The 26,789-nt window shown below is 38.3% G+C and overlaps 2 protein-coding genes across 3 annotated transcripts; both read right to left on the minus strand.

Annotated features, from left to right (window-relative positions):
- Positions 1–663: 663 nt before the first annotated feature.
- Positions 664–4,770, minus strand: LOC113152962 (regulator of G-protein signaling 21-like). Its single transcript, XM_026346512.1, has 5 exons — positions 3,723–4,770; positions 3,505–3,600; positions 3,362–3,417; positions 3,002–3,168; positions 664–1,928 (listed from the first exon to the last, which is right to left on the minus strand). Exons 1-5 carry the CDS (start codon positions 3,797–3,799, stop codon positions 1,743–1,745), a joined length of 582 nt encoding a protein of 193 aa, XP_026202297.1. The 5' UTR covers positions 3,800–4,770; the 3' UTR covers positions 664–1,742.
- Positions 4,771–17,574: 12,804 nt separating this feature from the next.
- On the minus strand, positions 17,575–23,183 carry LOC113152879 (regulator of G-protein signaling 21-like). Of its 2 annotated transcripts, none has more exons than XM_026346386.1 (5): positions 23,128–23,183; positions 22,896–23,006; positions 20,685–20,743; positions 18,658–18,821; positions 17,575–18,409 (listed from the first exon to the last, which is right to left on the minus strand). In XM_026346386.1, the coding sequence occupies exons 1-5, from the start codon at positions 23,154–23,156 to the stop codon at positions 18,242–18,244; spliced, it is 531 nt and encodes a 176-aa protein (XP_026202171.1). In that variant the 5' UTR covers positions 23,157–23,183; the 3' UTR covers positions 17,575–18,241. The 2 variants fall into 2 exon arrangements, with proteins under 2 accessions (XP_026202171.1, XP_026202170.1); XM_026346385.1 differs by having other exon boundaries at positions 18,658–18,824; positions 23,128–23,171.
- Positions 23,184–26,789: the final 3,606 nt, after the last annotated feature.

Below are 26,789 nucleotides of genomic sequence, written 5' to 3' on the forward strand. Positions count from 1 at the left end.
AAAACCAGCAGGTGGATTTATTGTTGTGGTATATTGATCACAGAGTTTTGTATTCAGTGGCTGTAGCACTACTTGTTCATTCTTTGACCCATGAATTTGTTGACCACTAATGAGCTTTCTAGAGAGTGTTAATCTTTGAAAGGTGACTGGGTTTCAGATGAACTCATCACACCTACAGCAGTTCACCAACTAGTCCTACAAGTAATCACTACGTCATCAAGGTTTCCACGCTACCTACTATATATTTAGTGGAGCGGCAAATATCACCTTGTAGGGTGACCACTGCAATCTCCTCCCATAATGTAAAAGCTGAAGTATGTCACCTGTAAATAGGACTGAAATCTGAAGCTAGTCAGTGATGAGATTAAGAAAAGGTATTAGATGGCTGAACAGTGCTTGTACTCTGGGCTCTAGTTTGAGGTAAACACGCCAACAATTTTATCCATAATGAAATAAAATGAGGGTTTCTGTGGGTACAAAGTAAAAATAAATAGACTTCATTTTAGTTGCTTGGATTTTTCCAATCACATGGGGGAAAGAATACAGTACTTATTACATATTTCCTTTTTGCCAAGGTATTTAATACACTTGAAAAAACAGCTCAGACAAACAGAACAAGCTCCAGTTTCAACAAAATAAAGTCTTGCCTAGTTCAGCAACCTATATAATACAAGACTTTATTAAAATTAAATACAACAAGCCAATTCACATTCTCTTTTAATACCTTTGCTCAAACAACAACATTCTCGCTCAGGTTTTTCCTCAAAGTAAAGCGCCTGTGTATCCCTCCCATCATTGTCTGTGAGTGATGAGATTATTCCCCTAACAAGGCAGCACATTTAGGCTGATCTGTTACGCATCAGGTTGTCTGATGACTCCAGTGTTGTCGTTTAAGCCCCTGAGTTATTATTAGCTGCCTCACTACTCCTTTTTAAGGCACAATTTTTAGGAATAAGGCCATTTACAGAATAGAGTGGGATCAAGGGTTACAGCGGGGTTACTTTTTTCCAGCTTGGTAAACCCTATTGCTGGTGTGTGGAGCGAGCTCTGCACCTAATTAGAAGATATATCAGACATGTGACCAAAAACAGAATCTCCTTGCTGGGTGAGCTGTGGAAACTTCTCTCTTTTTTGATTCATGTCCATCCCCAAGTCTCTAGTTAGTCAGACAGTCAGTCAGATAAATATAAACCTTTGTCTCAGAGTTCTGACTTCATGGAACCTGAATATTGAGAAGTAGTTACAGACAGTGAGTGGGAATGACAATCAGCGGCTGAAATGTATCCAAAATTGGTCAAGGAATCACAACATTGTAAAATTCCCACCTAAATACCCATTTACACATGTGGCTGTTTCATTAGACACATTAGAAACCATTTATTTATCATATTATCATACACTAAACCTCAACTTACTCAGACTTTCAGTCAACACATACAGTACTTCAAAAAGAAATACACTGCACAATCTAAAGCACGGACACATATCAAAGGCATTCTTTCTCTTTCACATTTCTCTTAAGGTGCTTTTTTCTGCTTTCTTATTGTCCACAACATGTCACCAGTACATCATCTCACCATCATAAAACATTGTTACACATAGTAAAGGTTGATTATCTTGGTTCGATCCTCTCATACAGTGTGAAATTACTTTTGAATTCAGCTTAATATAAGGATTAAAAAGTAGGATTAAAAAACAAACCAAGTGTTGACACACTTCGATGGGGTCAGTCATCATCTGAACTAAACGTACCACAGAGTTCTGGATTTGTGCTTTAGGCTCAGGTAGGCATCTGACTGCAGAAACCTGGGGCAAGAGTCGCTTTCCATCAGCAGGTAAACATGTCTCTGGGCCTCATCGAAGCAGGAGGGGCTTGGTTTCTCCAAAGACTTCTTTATCTTCTCTCTAATTTGACAGTCAACATTAATCTAAAGAAATAAACAAATACAACACTCAATATAAATAGAAAACGTAAAGTTAATGACATGCAGCAGTGGTATTCGAATAGATGGAGGAGAGGAGAAAAGAGAGAGTATGTATGAACAAAGTCAAACAAAACAAACTCCTACAATCAGTCCTAGTAGACTACTTTGGGATCTGGAAGCTCATACATGACAATGTTGAATCAGCATAAAGGCAAATTCAACCCAGGGTAACATGATAAGGTGGACTTTGACTCAGTGGGCTTTACAATCTGCTCCACAATAACACACTGTGTCCATAAACCTTCAATTAAATAAGGCGAAACTTTCCCCAGAAAACCTTTTTAGGGTTGTGTTAGAAGTGTACACTCCCTGTTTGTGAATTACAGTTGTGCTTTTAACTGCATACTTCTAGAAAGGTTCTTTCAAAAACATAAGCAGATGAGGCTAAGTGCTTTCGTAGCCAAGAAACAAGTAGTTCAAATCAGAAACCTTCTGATTCTGCTGAGCTATGCTGTCTACACTGCTTTCTTCTTCTTTCATGCACACGATTGCACTACTCAAGTTAGCTGAGTTAAATATTTAAACTATAGAGATCATTAAAGATTATATAGGTAACCATAGGAGATTAGCTCTCAGAATTGCTGGGAAATCAGCTGAAAATATGACAGTGTGTATATTTTTGGGAACTTTTATCTCTGTAAACTTTGCATTCTAATTCTTTATTAGTTTGGTTTGATTGTCTGGACATTATTGAAACAACTGCTTTAAAGAGAATTGGTAATGTTCCATCTAGAATGGCCTCCTGATGGAAATGCCTGGTGGGAAGAGGTTCAGACCACAGCCCAGTTTCAGCCCAGTTTAAGTTGGTTGTCTTTGTAATTAATTCCGGTTTGCACATTTTGATGCTTACCACATTTAAAGCACAAGACCAGGCATTTCTCTATATTTTCCCCCTAGTTTCAACCAATCCCACTCACAGACTAAAACAACAATGAATTGTAAGAAAGTTTTAGTTTATTTCTGCTGTCTACCGGCTGTTTCACTGCCATTAGCCATGGTGTGATGGACCAACTGACCTCTCTGCGAGCTGTAGGCTGGATGAACTCCTTGTAGATCGCCTCTGCTTTCCAGCGAAGTTTATCCGGTGAGGTGGTCGACCTAAAGTCTTCACATGCGAGCCAGAACTCAATGTTTTCATCACTGTACTCAGATTGCAGAAAAGTGCGGAATGCTGCTAAATATTCTGTAGAAAGGGAAAGTTTAAAAATATACAGTTATTCATTGTTTCTCAAGAAAGATCCTGGGGGGAAAGGGAATTTGTGCACATTCAGAAACTAATTGGACGTTGGACTTTAAATAGTTTTTAATTAGATTTTTTTATTTGTGGCACCTTATGAAAATAAACATCATTGTGTTTGAACTGTTATGGTTCTTACTTTTTTTCTTTAACAATTTGTTCAGGGTCAGATGGAGCTCATGATCAGTCTGCGACCTGCAATAAAAAAGACATTTAAGTATTAAACAAATAAACAACTGGAATACTGAAATATCTACAGCACAAAAGTGGAAGGGATATTACCTGGGTTTTGTAGGAGATGACATATCATTTATTTTTTCTACCATGAGTCCCTGGAAGTCTTTCTTGTGTCTCTTTGAATGATGAACAATATCAACCCTGTCAAACAAATGAATTTAGACTTATTGCTGATAAATATGAGCTTAGGCATTTTACCTTAAACTTAAAGCTGCCCACTTCACTCAAATCATTACTCGGTATGATTAGTCTCTCTGGCTTACCTTCTGGGCTGCTTCACATTTTGCATCAGATCCCTAATTTCATAAAACCGAATCTTTGAAAACAAATGTTTTGGCATTTTAATGCCAAATTCCTGTGAGAGTTATAATAGTCCGCTGTGGTGTCTGTAAACTGTACTGTTCCCTGCTGTGTTCTCCTTTAACCAGGCAGGAAATATGAAATACTTGTGACGCTGAGGGCCTGTCACTACAGGTATCTAAATGCCTTTTAGATTAGTGTATAGAGTGGGCTGCTGTTTTGACTGACTGTTTTTCCTGACTCACAGCTGTAAGATTCTAGTGGAAAATCCATTAGGTTCACTCTGATTCCTGTAAATACACACATACATTGACATTTTTATTTTAATTTGTCACATGCCAGTAAATAATTTTTTGCTTCTGGAGATACTGAAGGATTCAAGGAGTTCATAGCTCTTTGTTAATTAAGGTTGGGCCATATGACTATATACTGTGTGAGGCAACAGACATTAGTCAGTATATATTTCCATGAAGGTATCTATGGATGTATTAGTTATGGATAATATGACAAACATCTTAAAAGTAAGAGGTATTAAGAATTTTACATCTTTGTTTGATTAATACAATTTTAGAAAAATATTGTAGAAGAAAATGCAATATAATGACATAATAATAATAATAAAATGTGTATGTTATGTATGTGTGTGTGCATCACTTCTAATGTAACATACATGACTGACAAAGCTGTGTCATGCTGGACACTTAAAAATACTTGAAACCTTTACAATAAGGTAGTTCAGAGTCAACTATAATCTCCAGACTGAGCAAACTCTTTTAAATTGGATGATATGGTCAAATTATCAGAGTCAAAGTCAAAGTCATTCAGATTGACTTTGATTCAGTTGCACAAAACACTTTGTCATCCAGCTCCTTCAAACACAATCTGAGTAATGTAAGAACAATACATGTTAAATCATAAACAGTCTGCACTTATATAGTGATTTTCTACCTCACTGGTACTCAAAGTGCTCTTACACTGATTCTCATTCACCCTTTTGCACACAAGCACACACACACATCGATAGCAGAGCTGCCATGCAGCTGACCTGACTTACCGGGGGCAACGTGGGGGTCAGTATCTTGATCAAGGACACTTCAACATGTGACAGGAGGAGCTGGGAATCAAACCACTGATCCCACGATTGGTAGACGACTGCTCTACCTCTTGTACAACCTCCTGTGTAAAACTGTTAGTTGCGAAGTTTCTACATGTAGTCAAGTAAGTGACACAGGCAGTTCCCAGAACAACTCTTGGTTGTTTTTACTTTCAACTATAGTATTTCAAATTTCTACTGGTCATATACTGTACATTAGACCAATCATCTACAAACACACATTTTCTTTGACTCTTAGTCATGTATGTAAATGAGCTTTCCACAGTTCCCCTTGTTGCATTAAAACAGTTGTGTGATATTCTGTGACACAGCTTGAAAAAGATATTTTACACAACATACAAGACCAGTGTCTGTGTGTGGGTGGGTGGGGTGTTTATGTAGGCACCTTTCATGCATCTCTCAGGGGTCTTACCATTGTGATTAGTGGTAGGTTTGTGGTTATGAGAAAGCTGAAGTGGGTTTATTTCAAACTTTCCACACTAAGACTACAAGAGCTGAAATAGGTGCACGTGTGAGATGGTAAAGCTGACATCCTAGTGGCCAACACCCTTAATATTGCATGCTTGACTGAATATGGTACTTTCATCAGGGACATGAGAAAGTTCACAAATGCAGAAATACTTTGTGTAACTCAGTATGCATCAACATGGTCAGTCTACTGAACTTGGGAAATATATGTGTTGATTAATATCCTCCAAATATTAGCAATACTGTGGTTAAGAGTTTATTCTTTTGTAATTTTCATATTAAAATATTAAACTTCACCCTTCTATGTTGCAGAAAATTACCATCACCATTAAATTAAATTTAACACATAAAATAAAATGTATTCAAGCCATATTTTTTCTTTTTATGTTTTTTGTGTTCTTTTAATGCTTATACACCTTTGAGAAGTTGGATGCACGTTACTCAATGTACGTTTACATGCTTGCTGGTTGTGAAAAAAAGTTTTACTCTGACAAATTTATTTTGTTCTCAAGAGTTTTTTCTAACCGCTAATCTGTCTTGTGCCAAGTCCATAACTGACCATCAATGCTGGTCTTCTATACCCACTACGTACGTCATCGCACCCTGTCAGGTTAGCTGGCAATAGTTTCCAGAAGTTGATATGTCTCACATAAAGTTTTTTCCACCTGTGGTGGAAATGTACCTTTTTTTCCCCGTAAAGACAAAAACTATAAAACAACAGTGAATATTTTTTCAAGCTAGAAACAGACTTCTAGAAAAAGTTTTATCCGTTGACAACATTTTTTATTTTTTTACAACCTGCCCCAGTAGGCAGCAGGATTTTCGACTAGGTCAGTGATAAAGAAATGTGCTGTTGCGACTGTACCCGTGGGGAATTTCTGAGGCATTGGGCATGAAAGAATTGGAAGTTAAACTATGTAACTGAGATATTGCATTGGCTATTTTATTTCATGACTTGACACAGCCTGTGTGTTTATGCAGCACACATAGTTTACGAGGCTAAAGCTGCATAAATGATGAACGCCTATAGTCATGCTACAATCAAATTAAAGAATATGAATATTCTTATACGTAACTTATTTTTGTGAAGCAGAGCTTTGTGTGTGCAAGCTATAGTACAAAGGCACCACTTTTTAATGTTGAATTAAATGTGTTGCATAACTATTGTGCTTTTATACATGTGTTCCGTGTCACACAGTGACCATAATACTGTTATCTGACTGTGTATTATTTTTAGGCAGTAGGCTTACCACATATGGGTGTACTATTATTGGTTATTTAGTTTCTCAAACAAGGCTAGTCTCAGAGACACTGTTACATAAAGAGACAGTAAAACATGTACTTGCACGACCTAAACTTGAAAATTATATAATCTTGCATGATTAAAAAATAAAAACCTTAAATTTAAATTGGCAGTATGTCCCTGTAAAGGCAGTATGCTAGTTATGCAGGCATGCTAATTAGCTTCTTGTAATCCCAGGGTCTGAAAACACTCACTATTTGCCATATAGTGCAATACATTTACTGTTCACCATTTTAATTGCACAAAGGTTGCATGTGTAAATATGTCCACTTTATAGTGCAGTCAAAAATTCACAGAAGTAAAAAAGGAAAACAGCCATACATTACATGAGCACTAACTCTGACCTACCTTACCTATTACATACTATATATATATATATATATATATATATATATACATATTATATATGTTAAGTCGTAATAGTGTATATAGTTGTAGATTCTCGTAAAATGTTTATTACTTTTGTATTTTTGCACACCCTCTCATTCTTTTTGCACATTGCTGTTGTTCTTTTTGCACTGACCTGCTGTAGCAATTGAATTTCCCCAATGTGGGATCAATAAAGAATATCTTCTCTTATCTTATCTTATCTTACCTGTTGCTGCTGTAATCAGATGTTCATCTAGGAAAGAAGCCTACTTCTGTCTACTTTTGTCTGCAATCAAGAATCTATTGTTTAAAAAAAAACTACTGATTTCCACATAGTAATTGCTAGAATTAAAAGTTTTGGGATTGCAAAAGCTTTTAAACCACATTTCTCATAAATGTTGCTAAGTACTAAAAGATAATAGAGAGAATAGAGAATTCTACTTTCAATGTATTTCACTCAATTTAGACTTCTGTTCTAAATAGCTAAATTGAAAATACGTAGTTGCACACGTATCAGTGCATTGTCTTTGTAATTGTCATGCTCTCAATACAGGTGTGTAACCACACCTTGGAGGCTGATGGCTTCATGTGGAACACCTTGTCCTCCTGTCTTTCATCCTGATTGGTCTTTGTTGATAGCCTGATAACGTATATATGTCTCTGAGAAGCACATTGCCTGTAAGATCTGCTGATGGTTGCTTCTAGCCACAGTTTCTCTTTCTGTCCTTTTTTTAAATTTGAATTTACCCTTTTTGCATCTTTAGCACCTCGAGTATATTTTATTTTGTCAGTGGCTGTTTTTCAGTCAAGGCTTCCTGTGAGGCAGTAGATTATCCTGAAATATCCTTTACTTTCTTTCAATTGGTTCTTGTATTTCCACCAAGTGTTTGTGAAAGTTGTGGATAAACCTTGTCATTCTGTGAGAGCTTCAAGTTATGTTATGAATTTTTAAAACCAGTTCAATGCCATTAATAGGTCTAAGGTTGAGTACTTTGCATTGTTGAAATTGCAAAGAAAATTAAATGAAAATGGCAACAGACACTAAAAGGTTGGAAAGGATAAAGGCAAATGAGAAACAACCACTGCTGATCTCACTGCAAAATATTACCAAAATTTCACATCCCAACACCCCCTGGGTCTTCTTATTGCCTCTAACACTACCACTTTAGGCAACTTAATTGAGAGTCTAACAGGTTCTCCCACTCTTGTGTTGTATGTTTTGTACATCAGGTGGTATATTAGCTGCAATGTGCAGTGTAAAAACAAGTCACATTATAAATGTTCGCAATATTTAACTTTTCACTCAGCACATGATGATGATTCTTAAAGATAATACATTTATTTGCAGAGCGCTTTTCTAAACATGTGTTACAAAGTGCTTTACATCAAAAACAAAAAACACAGGTAGCCAACAAATCCTAAACCAACTTAAGCAAGCAATAGGCAAACAGTAAACTCCCTTTACAACATCTATGTCAGTCCTTTGGAAAACCAGCTGGGAAAAGAAAGATGAAGGAAACTCAGTCACATTCTTAAAAGTTAATAGGTAGTCATCCTAAATAAGTAGTCATCCTTGTTTAAAGGAGATCAGGAAAGGCCTATCGGTAAAGAGGTGTTTTAAGGAGAGATTTAAAAGATGTTACTGAGCCAGCTTTATTCCTCAGGTGAGTCGTGCATCTGCAGCTAGGAATTAGTGTTTGGACATTTACTTTTGATCTTAGATGTGAAAGGTAGTTTGGAGATTGGTCTGTAGATTTCAAGGAGAGAAGGATCTAGTCCAACAAGATGTACAGTTCCCTAGCAGTTGAATATGTGCAAGTAATTTTGAGAAAAGTCATTTTTAGTAGGACATTTTTTTTCTTTCTACGTAACCCTTTGGTGGCCTGGGAGGCTGGAACCATTGCTTCAGTGCTTTGGTGTGCAGCACTTTATATGTTGTACATTGTGTCCAGATAAAGGCCTAAGATAGTTTCTATGCAGATGACTGTACAGCTTGAACAAAAAATATTAAAAGGTTTCATCACCAAGTGCAGTGACTTTTGAGCAAGCAAGATCTGGATCAAAAAACAGTGGCCATTGATGTATTGCATGTGGCATGTAGCTGCCACTGAGGCTTATAAGTCATTGTAGACACACAGTTTTGCCTATTTTAGGGAAACTAAACTGGCAGAGAAAGAAAGACGAATGGCTGAGTCATCACCTCCCTCTCGTCACAACGTGCGTTGATTTCCTCTGGTGTAGAGGTTGGCACAGTACTGGAAAAAGTTGATGACTTGACTACTGATAGCAGATCATGTGCAGATGAAAGATTGGGCCTCTCGCGGTCCTATGCTTAAGTAAAGTTGACATAATTGTGAATGGCAGCATTTTAATGGTCATGGTTCAATTGGACAACAAGCCAACACACAAACAATTCAGTAAAATTATACCTGAGTTTATTTCAGGTGGTATAACATAGGAAATCTGTGTTTATCAGCTTTGTTTCCGTCCAGTGCAATTCATAAAATATCAAGTTGCAGTATGAATGCTAGAATATAGTATGTCCTGTTGTGTCAGCATAAAGAACGCAAAGCCAAATGAGTCATCTCAGCAGTAAGTGAGATAAAATGTTCCACCGTGGCTAAAAAATAATCATCAGACATCTACAAGTAGGACAGATAACTTGTGTCTTAAACTTTCAAGACAGCATTTTATATAGCCAAGGTGAAAAACATTTACTCTGCACATGCTGCTTTGTCATTTTGGGTAGTTACAGGATTGTTGGTGAACTTTCTGGGGAATAAACAAACAAGATTTATTGGTGACAATGTATGAAGCCACCCTCAACACTTCATAACCAATTTTCACTTATGAGTGTCAATTAAATTTCTTTGTACTTAATTTTTCTGCAGCGTTTGATAGTTTGACACTGTCTTGATTAGCAGGTGAAGTATAGTCAGTTGTCTTAAAACTGTAGAAAACATTCAAGCTTTATCTCTTGAAGACATTGTAATGCAGTCAACAGCTTGAGAACAAGTCACATCATGGAGCTTAACCACTGTTTTCATTGTTGACCGTAAACTGATTTTCTCCATTTACAGGGAGCCAAATTTTATTTCTCATTAGATGAAAACAAACACCAGCAAACTTTCCAAATTGCTAATTCCCAAGAAAAACATTCAGTGACTTGTCCTTTCTTGGACAGACCATTTTTCAAAGTAGTATATTATCTGTTTAATAGAATTTTGCAGTGTTCATAACACCAGAATTTCCCCTGATTGTCAGCAATATCCCTCTTTCATCAAGTTACTGTATAACATTAATGTCTGAATGTTTTCAGTGGGGTGATTGTGACATTAGCATTACATAATAATGGAAAATCATGAAATAGCACACTAACTGACGGACAGGAAGTGTGCTTTCTGAGATATGAATGCAAACAACATATTGCAAGGCAACTGTAGACAATGGAGAAGTTTGGCACTTTCACTTTTGTTTAATTTATGCTCTAGTATACTGCTCAGCCACTGTAGATACACTTTATGCTCTCTGAATAAAAATGTGTCCCTGTCCTGATTCAGGCATAAATAAACTCCTGCCTACCAAGTACTGTACACTGTGTTACGTATTTCTGTGTGTGTGTTGGCGGATATTTGTTTATTGTTCTTGCTTGCCTTGGCAGTGTAATTTTTCTTATCTTTTATGAAATCAAACATAAGCTAAAATAAACCTTGCACACGTGAATGTATGTGTGACTCTAGACAGGACCTACTGATCTGAGTCATCAAACACACAAACTCAACAGGAAGATGACTTGAAAAATGCCACGCTTCATTGTAGGTACTGTATCTGAGTAGGATTTAACTTGTTAGAATACTTATGAAAACTGAAACCAGATCCAAAACAAATGTTCCCTGAAATAATTAAGCAAGTAACATCCCATCCCGCTCAGGGTCACATGTGAGAGAGGTGGTGCGAAAACAGAGCACTGTCTGTAGCTAAGGTTTTATAAGAACTGGTAGCTACAGCAACTAGTATGTGTCTCCCTGATCCTGTGTGGTCATGTCTGAATCCATCTCCTGTCTGAAAAAAGCTTGTCCTTGAAGCAGAGGAAAGCTAGATGTCTAGATGAGTGACAGATGCAAGTGAGAGACCAGCTGAGTGCCAGGAAGTGAGGATTTCCATTACTTATCTACAACAAGACAGATTTCTGCAAAAGAGCACAGGTCTAAATTCTTTTGTAGTAACATTTCCTACACTGAAAATGCCGAATTGTGAGTAATCAACCAAACAGAGAAAAGAAAATCTAGGTTTATTTCTGAAGGGTGAAAAGTCGAGCGTGTGTGGTGGTAGAAGTATTTGTGTCACATGTTTTCGTTCCGTTGAGACTACTACTCACTATACACAGTGAACAATAATAATACCAAGAGCTTGTGAGTGTTTGGGGGTTTTCCACCCATCTGTCTTTCTCAGTGAATGTGAAATCTCAGAAGCGTCTTGGTGGAAATTTCTTTGACAAACGTACAGTTGAACTTGAGGATGAACTCATTAGATTCTGGTGATCAAAGGTCAAGGTCACATGACCTCACATATGTACCATTTTTGTCAACACTATATCTCAGAATCGCCTGGGGGGAATTTCATCTCATCCAGCACAAACATCCACCTACAGTCATTCCCGAACTGATTAGGAAGCTGGACCAAGAGGCATGTTAACTACAACTTCACAACTGGATAATGTGATGATCCTAACTACCAGTTAACAACCTCAAGCAGCCCGTGAAGAACCATAGAAAAATGCAAATTAATTAAGATAAGTTGCAATCATATTGTTTTCACTTCTTTTCTCAGAAATGATTCTCTTGGCACGCTGCCTGTCAAACCAGTCATCCATATTTCCAGTTGCACAGAGCCACTATGGTCTTGGCAGCATGGCGGGGTGGGGAATCAGTGTTGCAAGTGTTTCCCCAGAAGACTTCATGGAAGTGAAACAGCTTTCAGTAGCTGAGACATGATTACAGGCACAAACAGGGAAGTCAAACTTACAAGTTCCTATTATGCATGTCCACTGTCCCCAGACAGAAGTCCCTGCTTTAAGCATCACGCTTCTTTTCCTGATCTGTCTGACTTAGGTCAGCATGAATGTTTGATACATTTTACTGACAGTTTTCCTGACAGTTTTACAGTTTTTATATGTCACATAAATGATGAAATCTCTTCAAAGTCTGTCAAATCCAATTCTGCCAATAAATCACAACATTAATACCTGGTGGTTTTGATGTTGTAGTGGACACCGAGGTTAACATCTGAAAAATATAACACTGGCCATGACAAGTGCAATTCAACACAAACGTTATTATAGTATTATTAAAGTAATTATGGTTCAAAATAAAAAAAGTAGTGTTTAATGTGTGAAATATGGTTTGCAGTGCTTTATGTGCTTCATTTTAAATCTACACACCAATATCTAAGGGTGAACCTCTACGACTTTCCAGGATCCTGTTTCTTAAACAAGGCTACCACCCTACATTTGATAAAACCAAGTATTTGTCTCCATCTAGTGGTAATGTGAACAAAATAAGAATTTGCACAGCAGTGAAAGGGTAGGGCTGTGACATATATACAGTATGTACAGTCTGAGTGAGACAAGACTAAAAAATAGACTTGAGATGAGGAAAAAGCACAGGCCCGTGTGGCCCTGCAGGACACAATAATTAATTTATGTAGCATCTGGTTGCAAGTTAGCTAAAATGAAAAATCCCAAGACTCTCTCACGTGCCATGACCCTGTCAGGATCTAGCCTGAAGTGCTCATGCCAATATTCTTTGACAAATGTATTGTGGGAACGAAACAACAGAAGCCTACGAAACTGACTCAGAGAGACGACGCCAGCTAAAAGAAAACATTTTCCAAACGTGTTATCATGACAGTTTCATACTGTTATTTTTGCTATGCATTACTCTCTGTTTGCAGTTCTAGCTTGTTGGCCTGCAGGGCTCTTACTTCGCCTGTTTCGTGCTGCATTCTGTTGGTTGCATCCACAGGAAACATAACATTAAAGCATTGGTACAGATGTGTGTGTGTGTTTGTACGTGTATCCTCAGCATCTCTTTGTTCCTCACACAAACACACTCACTGCAAACTGTGAGGGTGGAACCTAAAAGAGAAACTGTTTGGTCCTCAGATTATAAGATAGTAGAGAGAAAGCAACAGTCTTTCATCACTCCTCATATATCTTTAAAACCCACTATTAAAGCACTGGAAGTCTGCCACAAGTGGAGTTAGTCTTTGGGAGTTTCTGTGTTGAGACAGTTTCCCTCTCCCCAGTCGGGAAGTAAGAACAGTTTGTGGCAGTCAGTAAAGACTCAGTTGCCTTATCTCCCACCCACTGAGAGCTCTGCCACTTGTGTCTCCCTAAGCCCAATGTCCTGGGGTATTATCTCAGACTCGCTGCTCACATTACGCTAGCCTGCTGGGCATTTCTTCCTACAAGGCATCCATCCTTCCTCCTTCCCCTTGTCGTGCTATGTTTCTTCCCTCAGTGATGTCCTGCTTCCCTGCCTTCCATCATTACTTCTGTCCTTTCTAACATTTGTTCTAACTTGATTTTCTTCTTTATCCTTTCCTCTCTCTCCTTTCTGTCTCTAATACTCTCCTTACCTACCTCTGCCTTCATCTTGTTCCATCTCAGTGTCCCACTCTCCAAATCTCTTGTTTTCCCATTACTGACTCTTTCTTTCTTCTCCCCACTGCTGATAATCTCACTTCTCTTATTTGTCCCTTCTCTATCGCTCTCTCCTGATCTCAGCCTGTGCACTTCTTTTTCTAATTACCGATTCCTTAAGTCTTTTCCTTATTCTCCTCCAACTCTTTGAGCTTCTCCTTTGAACCCCTTTTCATCTTACCCTGTCCCATCCTATGCTATCTCTCCTGAGTATTAAGCCCATGATTCCACCAAGGCCCAGAAATGCAATCAGATAAAGCTGGACTTCCAATAAGACTCATAAGAGACAGAAGTTCCCTGCAGAATTGCTTGCACAGAGTAACTCTGCAGAGGCACACAGCGACTCTGCAGATGCAAACACAAACTTATTGTATGTAAGGTCCAAGAAAGGATGTATAATAGGCATGCAAACAAGAAGTTGCACTCTAACAAAGATCGACATATATCACACACAAACCAGGAACATGATAACATTGCTACATCTCTCCTGAAAGAGACATGTACAGTACTTTCTTATGTACTTGACTGGCAAATACATAGTAATGTGTAGAAGTCATAATCGTAATTTTTAGCTATGGTTGCTTTGCAGGTGAGGACAGTATCAATGATGCGTGTCGACTTCTAGGTGAGGTTTTCACCTTCTAAAGCATAAATATCGGAGTGATGACAACCATTTAATAGGGTGATAACATTTGAAGTATGTATGGTGTCAAAGACACAGAAGAAATAAAGCATCAGGTTCAGACTGTGTAGGGAGGATTCTTGTAGGTGTTCTTGGTCTGATATTTATGCTATAAATGCTTCTAAGAAAAATCCAGTTCACTTAATTTCCATTGGTTGTTCACATTATGTGAGCCTACAAAAAAAGCTTAATGGGATAGTCAAATTATCAGCAGTGCACTGATGTTTAAAGACCCCTGCAGGTTTGGCAATATACTGATGAGAAATACAGCTGATTAGTATAAGCCTTGAGCGAGTTTTGTAATCTTCTTCCAAAAAAAAAAAAGAATGTGTGTGTATATATATATATTCATTAATATTCATTATTTTTTTATATTTGTAAATGGAAAGACAATAACATAGATGATGAATAAGCTAAGGTTCTTTCAGTTGATTGATCAATCTTACTTTTAGACTGTGAGTAAAAATAGTCTCTGGAATCATCCTGTACTTTGCTAATCTCTGCACCACAGCCTGACATGAAGAGGGTTAAGAGCTGAATCAGTTACATTTAAGTGCACATTCGAGGTAAAAAGGCAAAAGGGCCAAAACTGCAGTTTTGGCAACATACTGATGAGAAATTATGTTGATTAGTAGACGTCTTGAGGCACTTTTACTGTCTCCTTACAGAAAAAAATATTAAGAAACATTATATTGTAGTTGTTAATGGGAAAACATCGCTAAATTATCTATAAATTGGGACTTTTTGCTTGTATTTGTTTTCAGCTCAGTAACAGATGTTTTTCCATTGTTTGTGAAGACACCATAGTAAATCCTTTTTCATGGCAGCCAGTGGTTAAGAGAGGGGTAAAGAGCTGAATCTGTAACTTCAAAGTGCACCTGAATGGATAAAAACAACCTAAAAGGCAGGAAGGTCAAAACGGAGGCTGGAATACTACAGATGATAAACATTACAAACCTCTTTGCAGTAGGAAACGCACAGGCATGAATAATTTAGTTACTTTCCATTTAGCTGCTTCAGTTTAAAGGTGGAATTGCTCTCGCTTGCTTACTGTCACGCTGTCATGACGTAGTAGGACAAATAAAAACAGATCCATCATTAAGGTTTTGTGTAGTGTGTGTTGCTTACACTTCAAGATGAGTCGTTACTGGGGCTGGAGGACTAGTGATGAGGAGCTAATTGGGTAATGAGGACTGGATATGCAGTGATACAGCAGGGACAACTACTGGTCAGGGAGGGAAAGACAGAGTGTCAGGTAGAGCTCTGAGCTGGTGTTTGTAAGTTCAGCTAGTGAATCTTAAACTTAGTGTTAATTTTAGTGTAGACATCTTGTTTGAAGCTGTGTTTAGACTGGATTTATTTTACCATGGGAGGACTTTAGTATTGCTGGCTGTGGTCAGTGATTTAGACAGCATATGCTGTATGAGAGTCATACTTCCACCACATCATCACTAATAATTAACTGCATGCTGCTGGAATTACTGTAGGAGCTGTTGGCAGGGGAACTTGGACCAATGAGTATGAGCCACTCAGACTTGCATTTGAGTGTTTTTTGGAGAATAATTTTCTTTTCTTCTGCATTTTACCAGCTCAGTGTGAAATTGAATATTTTTATGTGAACTTAAACTCTTGTCAAACTAATAGACTTTTTTTTACTCACAAAGATACTACCAATTGACAGTGAATGGGGAAAAAATAATGGCCATCAGCTGACTTTTTCCCTTTATTTGTGTACAGTTTGTCTAATCAGGGCTGATAAAACTGAACTGAATTAGCTTTTAGCGGTTCTTGTTTGTAATGCAGCCATGCATATACACACAGCGATCACTGAGTTTCTCTGATACTGACAAAAACCTAAAAATGTGATTATTCTCAGGCCGGTTCTGTTGTGCTCCTTTCTTTTTGATTTCTAAACAGATTCATGGATGTCTCTTGACATTCTTTGCTTTTCTTCTCCTTGTTCGTCCTGCTGAATGTCAATGTCTGCTACACACTTTATCCTCTAAAAAGCTCCTTCTGGAATGATGCGTTAAATTACAGAGGAGCACAGGGAATATTTTATCCTCCACCTACTCCCATAATGTTAATCCCATTTGTATGGAGCTTTGGACTCTTTGACTCTGGCATCCAGTCTCATGTCAGCCTTAGTCTGACTTAGCTGAAATTTTGCACAGTTAACATAATAGTCACAAATGTTTGATGCAGATATTAACGTGATTGTCTCTGCCCCCTCTACTTAATCTTTTTGATTTATGTATTTAGGTAGTTTGAAGGATGATGGACTGTTAAACGCTGTTCGCTTTAGATACTGAACACATTACCTCGCTTCATTGACATGGTCACTTCTTACAGACCATGAAGTTAATGTTTGGCTCAGATGATGTGTTGTGTTACAGTCACAGGTCTTTCACGCTCTCTTCTCCTACATATGTACAGTATACTAGTGTGTGATTATGTAACTATGACCTTGTGTTACCTCATCTGGAATTAGAGACCAGCGCTTCCTTGTGCACGTCCACCTTCTTCCTGATTAAATCGCCATTCAGTTCAGGGAACCAGTCTCACAAGACACACAAGTTTCACCCACCCACCTCCTGTTTGATTGGACCGGCAATTCAACCTTTGTTGCGGCTGTTTTAACATAAATGTCCAGTCCCTGTTCTACACTTACAATATTACGTATAAGTTATCTTATATTTACATTTAGTCAAGGCAAAGGCAGGGTAAGCGTAATGAGGTCTTGCCTAAGGAGCACTACTGGAGGTAGGCCACAGCTGGGAGCCCCAGTCTCCCGCATGGCAGTGATCTTACTGCCACACTATTGAGCCGCTGCTCATTAGTAAAACTGTAGTAGGGAGTGATTAGTCCAACCTGTAGTAGTGAGGAAGTTAGGATGGGTTTTATTTCTTTTTTTATTTATGGTAAATGGTCAGAAAACAAAGTTGGTTGTGGACTCAACTTTTGTTTTTTTATTTCTGTGATTTAGCAGAACCCTTAGTCCCTAAGTTCTCATTCCTTTTGCTATAATAATATTGTTTCTAAACCTCTTTAATAAAAACTGGACAGACTTTCACAGACTGCACTGAGATGTAATGAGGCTAAAGGTGCAGCTGAAACTTTTGTTTCATACAGTAGGTGGCAGCTGCTCACTTACTATTGATTACACTGAGGTCATGTCTGTTTTTCTTTATCACTTTAATACACATATGTATGATCAGACACATTCATACAACACTGCTGTCCTGGGCTAAACAAAAAAAAAACATTTTAACAAACAAAACATGATTTTTTTCGTGGCTGCTTTTTCAGCTTTATGTAATGTACTGTAAATCCAACAAAAACAAAAATCCACAGACAGTGAATAATATTACAGTGTCGGTTTGAAGGGATTATTCAGACACTGAACAGGGTGATAGCATGTTGGGTTGTGTATCAGCAGTCAAAGCTCTGAAACTGAGCCAAACAAAAACAGGAAATACTATATCCCGAATAATTAGAGGGTATGCACTAATTTGTTCATTCACACAAATTAAAAACATTTTACTTATGATGCTTTTTAGCTAAATGTCTGTCACAATCAGCCTATTATGGGTCCATTGTTTCAATCTAAAGCAAAGCAAATGAAAATTGACTTCAAATGTGGCTTAATACATTATTTAGATCATGTTTGGCTTTTAGATCCTGTCAGTCCTCATGCAGACAGCTCTGTATCTCCTTTCACTTCTGATTACTCTGACAGACAAGGCCTTTTTGTTTAAGCTGAGATTCTAAGGAGAGTCGGCTGAAGTGCAGAATCAATCATTCAGAGAGGCGTCGGACAAGCTTTTTTCGCTCGCGTTGCTTTCATCGTTGTTCCAGGAGAGCTTGGTAGATTTCTGATTTCAAAAATCGTGGATAGCAGTCGTTTTCCATCAGGCCATATATCAGTCTCTGCGCCCTGTCGAAGCAATTTGGCCCCGGCTGAGAGAGATTTTTAGTGATTTCTTCTCTCGTCACACAGTCTATGTTTATCTGTGTTCAGAAAACAGCAACTTTTATTTCACCCATGAGTTATTTCTGTTTAGAGATATTTTTGCATTATTGTGTTTGTTCAGAAAAGTAACTACTGCATATGTTAAAAAAAAAAGTACAATACTGAACAACAGCGAGAGGCAGTAAACAGGCCAGTGACAGCTAGTCACTGTAAAATGTCCATTTTAAGCTTATAGGAAGCTACACAGGTCTGACTTCATTCACGTCTCAGTTTACAAAAGCCATACCTGTCTCGGTGCATCAACTTGGACAAACTCTGTGTAGATCTGTTTGGCGGCACCCATCATTTCCGTCTTACTGGCAATTTTCTTGTATTTCTCGCAGGCCAGCCAAAATAGAAGGTTTTCCTCACTGTATTCTGTCCTCAAGAAGTCTTCAAACACCAACCTGCCTGCTGCACAGAGAGAACAGAACCGCTGAGGCAGAAACGGTTTCAACTATTCAACACAAATAAAATGATATTGAAGTAAACTGATGATTTTGAGTTTGGTCTTTTGTAATCCCTCCTTTTTACCTTAATTACAGGGTGTCTCACCTGCAACAAAATATGCAGTAATTATCACAGAGAGGACACAGGTTGGAGCTGGTTTTCTAGCACTGTAGGACACCTTTTTTTAATTAAATCTAAATATAAATGTACACAAATACATATATTACCCCACAGTGTACACATGACTATTGCTAAAAACGCCTTTACAGATTTTAGTTTCTTTTCCTTTGTTTAGTTACATTAAACGACTCTACAGTAGTAATCTCATCTCATCATGAGGTTTAAGACCTTACAGAGTATAATTGTACAGACAATTACATAGAAAGCGAGCAAGCTTTAGGCATTACTTCATATAATTCATTATATTCTAAGATGAAGAAGACGTGTAGTGCATCTTGCGAGAACATCACAATGTCTGGGTTTAATAAAAAACACAAAATCAGAACTTTGGTGAATTTGATGCCCCTTCATAGATCACAGAGGGAAATTAGCAGCTCCACTTTATATTAGCGTGAGATTACTCAGCTGTGTTTGTTGCAGCAGGATGCTCTTGCAGAAGAAAACATTCTTTTATGATTTTGCCCCAATGTTCAAAAGGTTATAACTTAAAACCAACCTGCCTTTAAAAAAATTATGGAACAATGAGCCTTGATGTTAAGTCGCTCTGTGATTTTTCACTTGTTCTCCTTCTTTTAACACAGTCCCCAGTTTGCTGAACAAAGTCAGTGAACAAAGAGATGATGCAGCAAACTGTCAGGCTTTGTGGTTAATGTCTGGAGGACCTTTTCAACTTCAAAACCTTCAAAACCAAACCCTGCATCCTGATGTGCACTGCCTCAGCATTATATAATTGCATAAACTTTCTTATCTTCTCACTCTCCTAGCCTTTGTTACCGGCATAACTGAGGAGCTGTGATTCTAACACAGGTGTAAAATACTTACCTCGTCCTGTGGCAGCACAAACAAACAACTATCTGCAGGCACCAGTGTTATTCACACAAATTGCTTTACATAAATCAGTGCTGCTGCTCTGACAGTAATTGACGGGAAACAAAATATGTCCAGAGGCCGCTTGTTCCTGTCTACAAATCACTCTGGGTTCACATCTGAGCCTTCATTCATAACAGAGTAGACTCTTTAGTATCACAGGACATGTAAAGGTATATGAATGCCATCAGATTGCAATGCACAACTATTTATTTTTTGCTACTGTTTGCCTATCTGTCATATGTGTCACTGCATTTCATCAAAGAGAAACTGGGATACAACACAAAGTGCATCTTCCTGAGGGCAGTTAAATTGATGGAGCAGACAGACTGAAATATTACAGATGAGCTGAATTCATTTCAGTAAGGTAATGAAAGAAGAAAGATGGCATCGAAAGAGAGAGAGAAAGAAAGACCCCATATGTCCTTTTAGTCATTTTCAAAAAGAGGCCTGGAATATGGTCAGGTGAAAGCCATCAGTGAGCTCAGGATTTCTAAATGAATACGAGCTGGGTGGAATCGCTATATCTACACTGGCAGCTCAGATTAGGCCTTTTATCTCTGTCAGCGTCGTCTTCCTCAAGTATATCTCTAAATGGATTTGATGAACTTGAAGGAAGAATATATCCTCAATCCTCCTAAAGAAGCCCGAGGGCAATTCGAGATGATGAGCAAGGCCGAGCGGCAGAGAATTGAGATGGTGAAAAGAGAGAACGGAGCATTGAGAGTGCAGCATTTAACAGGAGTGTGAGAAGTGTAAATCCATAAGCGGGCTTACATCTGCACTCCAGAAGATGGTCAATTGACACTCCCCAAGCCAAAACATCAACAGGAGCCCTGCAGAGCAAAAACATCACACAGTTTACTTCTTATCAAACAGGTCACATGAGTGTAAAGGACTAAGCTGCATCCCTGATTCCTGCATCCACCTACTGAAAACTGAGTCATTTTAAAATCCCAATTTTTGTCTACTTATGATAGTGCAGCAAAGTAATTGGTGATTAATGGTTTATATTAAAGTTTTAGTTAAATGCCATTTTAATTACACTGTAATTTAGATACATCAATCATGTTGTGACTGTATTATAAGAAATATGAAAGAAGGTCTTTTTGTCATAGTTCCAATCCTAAAAGATTAAATTAATAACAGTGACTCACATCTTAGCTGATATTGGCTCTTAACTGAATATCAGATCAGTCAGTGTTGTCTCCTGGATGTGGGTTCTCTCCAGACCACAGTTAGATCATAAAAAAAGAAATTCCTTTCTATTAAAGTGACATAATTAGTATGTAGGATTCATAAACAGTTTTAAATTAACAATACATTAAATTACTAGTGTAATGCAGCAAGCATCACATCAATAGGAAGTTCTCACCAGGCTCCATGTTGTTTTTAGTTGTTTTAACTTAACCTAAACTCCACAACTTGCAAAAAAAGCAGAAAGCTCTGAAAACCAAATGTACAGCAAGTTCCCAGCACTATCTGACAAACAAACAAACCTAGCTACTCGGTTAATTCAACATTTGCAGGTGTTTCAATCGGCCTGTGATCACCTAGCTTGGTGCTTTCATTAAATATATATATTCTTCTGTGGAGATTGGGTTCACCAACCCGCAAATCTAATTGTAACTTTTCTACAATGAGAGAGATTTTTTTGTCAGCATGGCAGCTGACAGCCAAACTAGCAGCATCTTCTTGTCATTAGTTTGCTTGTTCAGAATCCTAAATTAGATGAAATTTTAATGGTCCCCGTGGGGAAGCTGGGTTGTTGCAGCAGCAGAGAATCAGATAAGAATAAGTCTGAGCAGGGAATGTAATACAAGGAATCACAGTAAGTGAACATGCTCAAAGTGGAACAAATAGGACTAGCATCTGCAATGACAGACTCGTAGCCTCAAGTGGATGAGAAAGACCTATTATCATTATCTGATGGTAATGGCGTTATTGCTAGGCCACATCCAGCAGTAGCACCACCAGGCAGCTGTACACATTCACAAACTGTTAATGTAAATGTGCGTTGATAAAAAAAGCTATACAGTATACTATATATATTATCATGCAAACAAAACATTACCTGGGTTTTCGTTTTAGCATTGGATTTGGATTTGTTTTTGAGCCAGCAGCACTGGGCTGACCTCACTGACTTGTGATCAGCACCAGTACCTGGAGCAAGACTGCTCTGGGCTGCTGCTGCTGTGATAGCTGCCCAAGTGAATGAGAAGTACAGACACGCAGCCTTAGTCCGTGCAAATACACCTGAGTGATTTAAAATCTGTCCTAGTAGAGTTTACAGACATTTGCTTTAGAAACAAGCAACTTCACCCACAGATTATTTCATCAGATTCTAATGAGCAGAATTCTATTTACTTTTTGTCTATTTCTGTTGTTAGTTCTGAGCTTATGTCCTTAAAGCATAATCAATTTGAAACAGTGATGGTTTTGTCTGCTTGAGTAGAATTAGGTAAAGAATATAATAATACCAAGTGTACTTTAAGCATGTGTCATGAGAAAGTCCCTCAGAAGCAAGGGACAAGGCATCAGAAGAAAGGTTCCCTCCTAATGCAGACACTCATTTTTGGGTTGCACCATATAGAGGGCAAAGCTCATTCAAGGGAAAGAATTGTGATTCGTCTTTTGACTTTTTTTTTTTTTTTATATTTCCTTAGTGAAGGAAGAGAGGGGAAAAGAGCTGGAGGCATACTGGCACATACAGAGAAACACAGAGGGAGAAACTTCCAATGAAAACTGCATAGATCACAGGAGCCCCTTCAGAAACACTTGCTCACAAACTAGTAGACAAGAGAAAACCATCCGCAAAACACATCCCAGATTTAGCAGCAGAGAAAGTCAGTCATTACTGAAGCACAAGGCAGATCAGCAGGGGAAGAAAAACAGTCAAAATGTTCAACAGAATCAAAATCCTCAGTGCCAGACAACTAGTTCGTCCAAAATCTTGAAGTGTAAAGCCAAAATAGAGCTCGTACTTACAACATGTTTCTGTTGCCAAACAAGACTGGAGTATGTTTCGTAGTTGCAAGTTGTTGTGGGAATATGGACTCAGCAACACACTCAGACTTCTCTTTCACTACCTGACATACCCTACAGGTACAAGTCCATGCATGTTGGGTTGAAGTAGAGGCAGGCCCAGGATTTGCAGAAATGTCAGCTTTCACTCTTTACTTTTCAACCTTAAACTCCCTCCACTGAAAACAAATTTTACCTCAGCGTTTTGGCTGCAAAGTCCCTCATTTGTTGTATGCTGTGGTTGTGTTTTCTGAAGCCAGCAATTGCACAAACGTCATAAAAGCTTTAAAAAGCAAGACTTCAAGCAAATCATCAGTTTTCAATGCAGAGTGGAAGGAAACAGGAAGGGACGGCTGTGACTAACCCTGCTGTGATAATACTTCCATCGGCCTGAACATTAGTTCGCCTCGAGTTTGAAATTTGCATCGTTGAATTTCGGATATTCATGCATGTTTTTTGACTCGTGTAGCTGTCAGACAAAATGACAGTGTGAACATTTTGCACACTGAAAGTCTCTATAACTGAAGCATGTTTGTATAACCGTTAATGACAACAACTCAAGAATGTCTGTGTCTTGCTTCTGTGGGTTTTCTGACTTGGCTTTTGTCTGTCTTGACCATTACATACCTTTTTTTTTTTTTTTTTTTCCTCAAGCCAATTCCTGCTCTTGTGATTTGTGCCTTGAGGGTGGGGGAAGATGAGCACGTAACAATTGGAGTCACTGCTTTCCTGCATGGAATCCAGGTGAAACACATCCATGACCTCCACACACTTCCTTCAGAACTAGCTACATACATGGTGCATTGTTCAAGCACTGACTTTTAGTTAGTTTCCTAGGTTTACTTACCCAAATTCGACTGCTTTAAGTTTACTGCACAGGGCATATGATAAATCGTTGGCATCTCAACTAGGGGAGACTGTATTTTCTTAACTCTTTCAACTTTTAAGTTTATCACACATGCAGTGCTTGGCAGTTACTACAGGATTCTTGAGCTTTTCATGATTGCACTAATGACCTTTGCTTATGACATGCATATTTCCTCAACATGCTACCGGAATCCGTTTCATTTGCAGGAACCAGACATCTGTTCAGGAAATGACTGGTCCAATTTCACATAGACCCCCATCAGCATCAAACTCCCCGGAAACAACCAGGGGCAGAAAAAAGCAGATGTTCAAATATCAAGCAGAGGTGGGGTACAATGTCCTCGTCTAAAAGAGAGAGACGAGTAAAGGGACAGAGCTATGAAAATGACTGATGGGAGCACAAATGGCAGAGCTGTGATCGGGAGAAAAAGGGAGGAGGGGGAATAAAGGCAGACGAGGGACACTGCTGACAGCTGAGCGGGCCTACCTGTCCGCCCACCTCTCGTTTTCTGTCTTGATTTGCAAGTCCTCGACGGGACACTTACCGAGGCCAGCCTAGAAAACAGGAACAGGTGTCATAAAACACTGCTGCGACTGGGATTTGCATCTGTAATGACCCCACTGGAGATGCTGAGGGTATGATGTTCATAACAAAAACCTGTCAGATATACGCCCAGAGTGGTATTCATCACCAACTCTGCTGCAGCCTACAGAGCCTGCCATCCTATCGCTGAATGATGATGGGAAACCATCTTCTTAACACAACAGCCATGTTATTTATCATTGCATTTGGCAGAATCAGACCTACTGTACATGTTAAATGACACTGAAGCACATTCTTTGAGCAACACACCTGTGTAATACACTTGACAGATATACTATAGTTGGGTGTGTGAGGGGTTTACAAATTGAAACACAAGCAGGAGTAGAAAAATGAAATGGTGGCCACACTGACATCCGTCAGTTCTGCCACCTTGAGCTGTCTTTGCTTCACGCTGTTGTACATTCATAACAACGATGCAGGTATTTACAGTGTGCTTATAAGTTAAGTCTGACATGTTAGAATTCCTCCCACTATTACATGGTCATCCGTGTAATCAACCTTGATCTGTATCTGTGATCTCTACACTCTAACGGACTCGTTTAGTACCCTGAACATGCCTCCCGATAAATATGAAATATGTCTGATGGTATCAAGGCAGCACATGTGTGAGTCGATCAGTCTGGGATTGACTGAACTAATAAAAACACCCATCTATAATACACCTGTGAAGTGTATTAAAGAGGTTGCATGAGAAATGTTATTTGACATGTACAGCGGGTCTGATTCTGCCAAATGCTTTGAGAAACAACATAGCTATTGTGCTACGAAGTCAGTTTTCCATCATTATTCAGAGATAGTTTGGCACATACTGCAGGCTGCTGCTGACTTGGTGATAAATACTATTCTGAGCACATATCAGACAGATTTTAGTTATGAACATCAAACCCTTTCTGAACTCTAGTACAACTCCACTACCTACTATGGCCTCAATAATAAACATACAGTAGAATTTTTACCTTTCTGACAATTTACAATAACAAAGACTGAGAAATCCCAACCTTGTAAAAGGCAGAGCTGTTCTATTTGGTTATTTTAGCTTGTACAGGTGTACCTAACAAAGTGAGTGTGCTCATAGTGCATTACTAGAAAATGTAGATGTAATATTCAAGTTTAGTATAGTTATTTATATTTAAAATTAATATATTATATTATTCTGTGTGTCCGAAATGACACCTTAAACACTGGCATTTCATTCACGGTTGTGAATAAAAGTAAAACAAACTGCATAATTCCAGCAACAACACTAAACCATAAAAAAAGATGACTGAAATCAAGTTCCCTCTTTTCTTTTTTCAAAGAGCCATGGCACACTCCAGCAACACATTTGTTCTGATATGCAAACAAAACAGATTGGGCAGGGAAAATATAATGCCACAGTCCGGATCAACACCAGGCCAGTGAATCACTGCTCCACAACAGATTACACTGCACTTGGTGATCACATGTTTTCTTATTTTAAGCTCTGATGAACCCACTGTATACTACCTGCCCACCACCAAAAGACTGACTGACAAATACTACACTAAAGAAAAATACTATCTGATGAACATCATGGAGCATTTTAGAACTGAAGAGCCAGATCATTTTGTCAGCAGTTCACGGAGACCAAAAAGAAATTAGTAAATTAATATTCAACTTGATTTCAGGTCACTAGAGACGTGCTCCAAATGAAGATTTGTTGGTTTGTGTTTCAGGAAATAAGCATATTAGCACGTAATTGCCTATTTACACATTGCCATCGCCTTCACCATGAGACACTAAGCCAAGGTCGAATTTAGTTTGTTGTGTTGTCCACAAATAATAAAAAAACAAGCTTTAAAGTACAGACATATGACAACTAGACCTGTGGCAGACCTTCGGGTTAAGTGAATGAATCAGAGCGGCTGTGTGAAATGTATTCTTATCAATTTCAGCTGTAAAAAAAAATATAACACTACATTGATACTGTCCTCCACAAACATTCAAATCAGACTTTCTTACTATGTTGCTGTGCTGACACAAAGCATTTCTGTGCTGCCTTCTTATCAGGCGTACAGTTATAGATGAAGAAAAGTTACATGTAAAAGCAGTTTCACTTCACTCTTTATTTCCAATATTATTGATCATTTGAATGCAGCTAGCTTTGCTTTCTAATTATTAATAACACTGGTCTGAGTTGACTTTTAGTTGTGTGAGCTAATTAAGCACATGTTCTGCACACTGGGACTGGTTGTTCTAGCATATTTATTAGCTATAGTGTAGAATTATTCATTTTTAATTTTGAAATGAGAAAGATGTCAAAATCTATTTAAAATAAAATGCAGTTATGTTACACACGTTGTATGTTATGTGTTAATGTCAGGGGCCCCACATTCCCTCAACCACCAGTTGAAAAAAAGTGCAGCTTT

Source organism: Anabas testudineus, chromosome 4 (genome assembly GCF_900324465.2).
Source record: "Anabas testudineus chromosome 4, fAnaTes1.2, whole genome shotgun sequence".
Lineage (NCBI taxonomy): Eukaryota > Metazoa > Chordata > Actinopteri > Anabantiformes > Anabantidae > Anabas > Anabas testudineus.